Source organism: Nannobrachium achirus (genome assembly GCF_963921795.1).
Source record: "Nannobrachium achirus genome assembly, chromosome: 6".
NCBI classification, from domain to species: domain Eukaryota; kingdom Metazoa; phylum Chordata; class Actinopteri; order Myctophiformes; family Myctophidae; genus Nannobrachium; species Nannobrachium achirus.
In genome coordinates, this window is record NC_137815.1 from 33,567,872 (window position 1) to 33,574,807 (window position 6,936).

Here is a 6,936-nt window from a genome sequence, read left to right on the forward strand (position 1 = left end):
TCTTCATATTCGGTCATATTCGGTTGATAATGTAAATCATGCCCATATACATGACTTTGACTAAGTGATGTAAATGGTCAATACTTTCCGATGGGCTGTTCTAGATAAATCAAATCAATAATGGGAGGAGCTGTGTTTCTGGTAGTAACGATTGACCTAATTTTCAGCCATTTCCATGGATTAATTTGTAGATGCAAGTCTAGCTGTGAGATCAACTACGAAGAACAATTATCAAAACAATTTTATTTATGAAATATTTTAACAGATTTGGCCTTCAAAGTTGAATAATGGGTAGTGTGGAGATACCAGTTGGCCTGAAAGAGTTGTTGTATGGATATACCATAGAGGTACTTCGCCACAAACCACCAGACCTGGTTGAATTTGCAGTGCAACATTTCGTGCATATTCAAGAGAGCCAAAAGAATGACCAACATGCTAAAAACCACACCATCAAATCTGCACGAAAAGGGGTAAAGTTTCATATGAATTCAACTGAATCAGAAGAGGAGGAGGAGGAGGACATTGTTAGTGAGTAATGTTCTATAATGTTCATATTAAACCTTTCTTTCAAACATTGATCTCTTAAAGAAGCCTACTAAAAGTGATTTGATGTAAGGGTGCCCTCACACCAAAATACCTAGAGTGGAATCTGCCAATGCATTTCAATGAGAATGGAGGGTTTTTTTTTTGCCAGTAGAGGATTTCTGAAAAAAAAACAAAAAAAAAAAACGCTCCATTCTCATTGAAATGCATTGGCGGATTCCACTCTAGGTATTTTGGTGTGAGGGCACCCTAAGTGATGTTTTGGAATGTATGGTGTGATTTCTTAATTTTTTTTATTTTTTAAATAAACTTGAATAATGTCTTTGACAGGAGGGCTTATTTTATGGCAGACCTTAACATTCTGAAAGATGAAAACAGGCTCTTTAAATGCAAAAGTCTACTTACAAAAGTGCAATATTGTGACTCATGCTGGCCTCCTGGCCTCTCGCACCTATTTTTCTTTCTTTCTTTTTCCTTTATTTACACACACTGGTGCATCACCAAAAAAGGAATATAGTGGAAAAGTACAAATTTAAATGTAGTTAAAAAAAAATTAAAGAAAGAAAATCACAATATAATTTGAATTGGAATAATTCTCAGCTTTTCTGTTTTTACAGAGCCACAGTTTGGTAAATACAACCGCAGAGTGTCAGGTCAGTAAATGGAATGCATTTCTCTTTTTATATTATTTTTCAGATCAGGGTACAACATACTGTGTTTTTTTTCCCTTTCTTTTTTTCACATTGTATTTGTGCTGCCTCAGTGTGTGCAGAAGCTTATAACCCAGATGAGGATGAGGAGGATGGCTCAGAGCCCAGGGTGGTGCATCCTAAAACAGATGAGCAGCGCCACAGACTGCAGGATGCATGCAGAGATATCCTGCTGTTTAAAACCTTGGACCAGGTACTGGCTGATGGAAGAAATACTCACATGTTATACTTGAAGTAAAAGGATCAATACTGCAATGTAGATATACTCTGTTGCAACAAGTAGAAGTCCTGCATTCAAAATGTACTTGGAGTAAAAGTACAAACGTATCTGCATCAAAATATCATAATACTTAGTAGTACCAAAAGTAAAAGTACTCATTGTGCAGAATGTCCCATTTCACAAGTCCAAAATGTATAAAGAAAGTACAAAGTATACAAAGTTTTCATATTAATTGTATGGTGTAAAAGTACAATATTTTCCTGTGAGATGTAGTTAAGTAGAAGTAAAAGTATTGAAATGTGTAAATACTGAACAAAGATACCTCATAATTGTACTTAAGTACAGTTCTTAGTTGCTTTACACCACTGCACGAAAGCTGGGAACACATAATAATGCTGCAGATTCTAATCATATTTTACGAGGTTAAGGTGCATACAGTATGCACAGCACAGACACAACTCATTTATAAGGCCCTTTTTAATTATTATTTATTGAAATGCAAATGGAATTAATTTCAATATGATGCAAATGTACACATACTGTACTGCAGGCTTAAGACTAAAATGTAATTTAGATAGCATGTATAGACTGATGCCAGGTCATTGTTGACCTGGCATCCTATAGTGTGTGTATAGTTTCAATACACAGATTATTGATTTTTCTGGCTATTCTACTTTTGGTTTACCTACAATCCTAGATTACTATTTCTATGCATTTGATGTATTACCTTCTGCTGTCCTTGCTTATTATAAACTGCTCAGGAATAAGAGTGTCAGCCAAATGCCTAAGTTGTAAATTGTATATTGTAAATACAGGAGCAGTTCTCAGAGGTCCTAGATGGCATGTTTGAGGTACTGGTCAAACCACTGGAACACATCATAGACCAAGGGGACGATGGAGACAATTTCTATGTCATAGAAAGGTATTAAAGTGAATGTGTGCGAGGAAGAGAGATTTCAAAGTTATCTCCTCCAAAGTCTTGTCCTCTCCTTTATATAGTCTTATTATGCACTTCGTGTCTTTGCCTTTACATCTAGGGGTGTCTATGATATTGTAGTGCAGAAGAACGGAGCGAGTCTGTGTGTGGGGAAGTATGACAACAAGGGCAGTTTTGGTGAGCTGGCTCTTATGTACAACACGCCGAGAGCAGCTACGATCATTGCAACACAAGAGGGTGCGTTGTGGGGTCTGGTGAGTAGGACACATTTAGATGGACCCCAGTTTGATCTGCATTAGGCCAGAGACCCCCATTTGATACCATAGTTTTAAATCTCTGAGACCTCAACCAGACAATTAAAACGTTAATTTCAAATGAAACAATCAGAAGATCCTCAACTACATATTAAGAAAACCCACCCTTGAAAACTGAAACCCACATTTTACATTTAAAGGAGGAATGGGAAATTAAATGAACTGAATACACAACTAATATGTTTTTGTTTTTTGTTGTCGTTCAGGATCGAGGCACCTTTCACAGAGTGATTGTGAAAAATAACGCTAAGAAGAGGAGAATGTATGAGGCCTTTATTGAGTGTGTTCCACTTTTAAAGTCTCTTGAGGTACAGTATGGGTATTTCAGGAAAAAAAAACATACTGTGTAACAGTACAATAAATGCACTACTTTCTTTTAAAAAATGTGCTAATCTTATTGTTATCCTTACTTTATGTTTGCAAGCTTTCTGAGAGAATGAAGATTGTGGACGTGTTGGGAGTAAAGGGCTTTAAGGACAGTGAGCGCATAATAAAGCAGGTATAGTGACATTTCCTGCATACTAGATTATTTCATAGTTTATACTAAATGGCCAACTCTTTAGATAATGTTTCCTTACTGTGTATACTTACAGGGGGAGAAGGCTGACTGTTTCTACATTGTGGAGTCAGGGGACGTGAAGATCATGATGAGAAGTAAAGTACGTAGCGTGTGTGTGTGTGTGTGTGTGTGTGTGTGTGTGAGAGAGAGAGAGAGAGAGAGAGAGAAATAATTGATTTCAAAATACTTGTTGGTCTATTGAATAGTTCAGGGAAAATTTCTGTCACCTATAAAAATAAATGTGAGGAAACAGCATTTAGTTTGTATGGTGTGGGAACAAACATAATGGACCTTCATATGAAAAGGGTTGAAAACCACTGTTATAGTTCTTGCCACGATGGATGGTTGCAATGTTTTACTTATCCACATAAGGAAACATGTGGAGATACCATTACAAATGTAAGTCTCACTGGGTGGTAATCATTTCTCTCTCTCTCTCTCTCTCTCTCTCTCTCTCTCTCTCTCTCATAGACAAAGGCTGGCCAGCAGGATGATGCAGAGGTTGAGATTGCTCGTTGTGGCAGAGGCCAGTATTTTGGGGAGCTGGCACTAGTTACTAACAAACCACGCGCAGCTTCGGTTTATGCTGTGGGAGAAACGAAGTGTTTGGGTACGTAAAATCGTAATGCTTCAAAGTAACTTACTACACATTTAGTTTTTGAGCGGTGCCCGTGGAAGGAGCTAAACTCCAACATCTGGCTTTAGTGGGAGAAATATGTGAAAAAGGTGTTCACTTCCGGCAGAAAGCGTGAAAACTTGCACCTAGGGGTATTTTTGTGCGCTGAATTAAAAAATTGACGGATCCAAGCACTTTTCTCAAATTCACTTTTCTCTAATACACTTACCATTCAGGGAATAAAGACCCCCCAAAAATCTTCTTTAAGTAGCGGGGTCTATCTAGGGGGTTTTCATGATTCTGAATCCATTCCAAGCATTTGTTTTGCACAAAAAACATTCCTTGGGCTAGAAATGGACCCCACAAAACTATGGTTTAGTGATGAGTCATCACTTTTCACAGTTTTGTAGGGTCCATTTTTAGCCCAAGGAATGTTTTTCGTGCAAAACAAATGGTTGCAAATCCCCTAGATAGACCCCTCACATGCTACTTAAAGAAGATTTTTGGGGGGTCTTTTTTCCCTAGTATGGTAAGTGAATTAGAGCCACCAGATCCCATGGGAAAAGTGCTTGGATCCGTCAATTTTTTTATTCGGCGCACAAAAATACCCCTAGGTGCAGATTTTCACGCTTTCTGCCGGAAATGAACACATTAGCCTATTTTTGTTACATATTTCTCCCACTACTTTGTCTGGGACACAAAGCGTGGCCTACATCTTGGCACAAAGCGCTCAAAGTTTGTTGTACGCCCAGGGTTACATTGGCGTACAACAATGTAACCAAACTGGGGTCCATCTAAATGTGTCCTACTCACCAGACCCCACAACGCACCCTCTTGTGTTGCAATGATCGTAGCTGCTCTCGGCGTGTTGTACATAAGAGCCAGCTCACCAAAACTGCCCTTGTTGTCATACGTAAATTATACAGATTTTTCTTCACTGTGCGAAGATGCAATAGTTTGGAGATTGATGAAGTGAGAGGGACAGGGTAACAATGCAGGTCACTAACATCTACTCTAAGTGATCAGTTTCCCAAAGTAAATGAGTTTATCAAATTTGAAAAAGAGAGAAAAGGCTAATCAAAGGAAGAACAATTACACCAACAGCACAGTTCTTAAAAATTAGAAATTCATTCCTCATGATGTTTCCTTTGTTAGACGCAGGAGGAAACATAGGCGAGAATTATATGACAGGATACAACAGGGCAATGGCAGTGTTCACACCTCTTCTCCCATCTACACTTCTGAAATAGATATCCACACCTCTCTACTTAAACCTGCTCAATCGGCACAGCTACAATATATTCTTGACAGAAATACATTTTCAGTAGTCAGACAGCTGTGATTTAGAGCAAAATGTAAGCCACACATAGAAAGATCTAAATTAGACTGAAGGAAGTTGAAAAGATGGGATTGATTTAGGTTGCATCTAACTCATGAGACTTCTCGGGCATGTGTAATAGGCGCACATTGATTGGTATCAGCTCAGTGATGGACCATTAGACCACATGTTGATATTTTGTGTATCTTTTTATTTTTTTAAGAGAGGAAAAAAAGGCAGGGGGAGGCAAAGTGTTTCACAGACGTCTAACTGGGTTTGTTGTAAATGCTTTGTAGTCTGTGTCAGCGAGAACATTATAGTGAGGTCAGACTCTTCATCATGAGGGGTGATTATCCCTGGCTCACATTTGGTGTTCCAATTCATTCCAAAGGTGTTTGATAAGGCCTCTGCGCAGGCCTCACTCAACTCAGCCAACCTTTTCTCTGTACATGGGGGCGAGCGTGGGGGTCATGAGGGGATTGTAATTCTGGTGGAAAAAGTAAATAGCCTTCAACAAACAAAATTGGAAGCATACAATTGTTTAGATTAGAATGTCATTATACAATGAAGATTTCTATTCGCTGGAACAAAGGACACTAATTAAAGTATGTCCCCAGTCTCCCCACTGACCGTAGGCTATGTTAGTGTTACCATTTACAATTTAGGCATTTAACATGCTATTGCTAGAGCTGGAAGTCTCTGTAAACAGAGTCAAAGGCAAGTGCTTTTCAACTAAAGTTCGTAAACCTAACTATGGTCCATTATATCTCTAATACCAATTGCTATTGTGTTTTAAATCATTTTTGAGTAGTCACCTTTACACTGAAGTACTGTACAGCTTGTAAGCATCGGGCATTTGTGGAATGAGCAACACAGCCAAACGTGTGGGTAGCGCCCCCCCACAAATGTGCCAAAATGGCCTGCTATACCATTTATTCCGTTGGTATATTCACCTTTGTTGCTTGATTGCACTCTCCCACAGTAAGGAAAAGAAAAAAAACAACACATATTGGCCATTTTTACACTATGTTAATTTTACTCTTTAGGGGCGCTAGTAGGCTACCCACACATTTAGCTGTGCTGCTCATTCCACGAATGCCAGATACTTACAAGCTGTACCTGGTTGTTAAGGGACCAACTGACTAAAGGCCTCTCCATACTTCGACCGAAATGTTCGGTGAGTTGAGTTGTGTTTTCCGACGTGCAAATTTCCGAACTCTCGTTCGGTCCAATGCTTTTCAGAAGTCCCGAGGGATATAATTTTATGGTAGAAAAGGACCTTTTGACCGAAAACGGCGGTTTCGGTCGAAGTATGGAGAGGCCTTTATTAAAGGGAAGATATAATGGACCGAAGTTATGTTTACGAACCTTTTGTGTGTAGTTAATATAAATGAGACTCGATGTATTCTTCTTGTCTTCTGTAGCTGTATGGTTTTCCTTCAGCTTTTTTGTTGTTGCAAATTAAAACTTTGCATACATTAGCAGTGCAAATTGTTCATCCTAAACTTAACCTAAGGAACTAATTTCTTGACGTCTTTTCCTCATCTTCTCAGTAATAGATATTCAGGCATTTGAGCGTTTGCTGGGTCCATGTAAGGAGATCCTGAAGAGGAACATAAGCCATTATGAAGACCAGCTGGTGGCCCTGTTCGGCTCCAGTGTAGATCTGAAGAACTAAGGCCTGATTTATGCTTCATTGTACAACAAAGCATACATTAA

The 6,936-nt window shown here is 38.8% G+C and overlaps 1 protein-coding gene across 1 annotated transcript; it reads left to right on the plus strand.

Moving 5' to 3' along the window:
• Nucleotides 1–287: 287 nt before the first annotated feature.
• Nucleotides 288–6,895, plus strand: prkar2ab (protein kinase, cAMP-dependent, regulatory, type II, alpha, B; the record flags this gene model as incomplete). The annotated part of the gene is made up of 10 exons (XM_080728150.1): nt 288–528; nt 1,161–1,196; nt 1,307–1,446; nt 2,289–2,395; nt 2,511–2,664; nt 2,931–3,032; nt 3,149–3,223; nt 3,318–3,383; nt 3,755–3,893; nt 6,771–6,895. 10 exons carry the CDS (start codon nt 288–290, stop codon nt 6,893–6,895), a joined length of 1,185 nt encoding a protein of 394 aa, XP_080584276.1.
• Between the last annotated feature and the right edge of the window lie 41 nt (nt 6,896–6,936).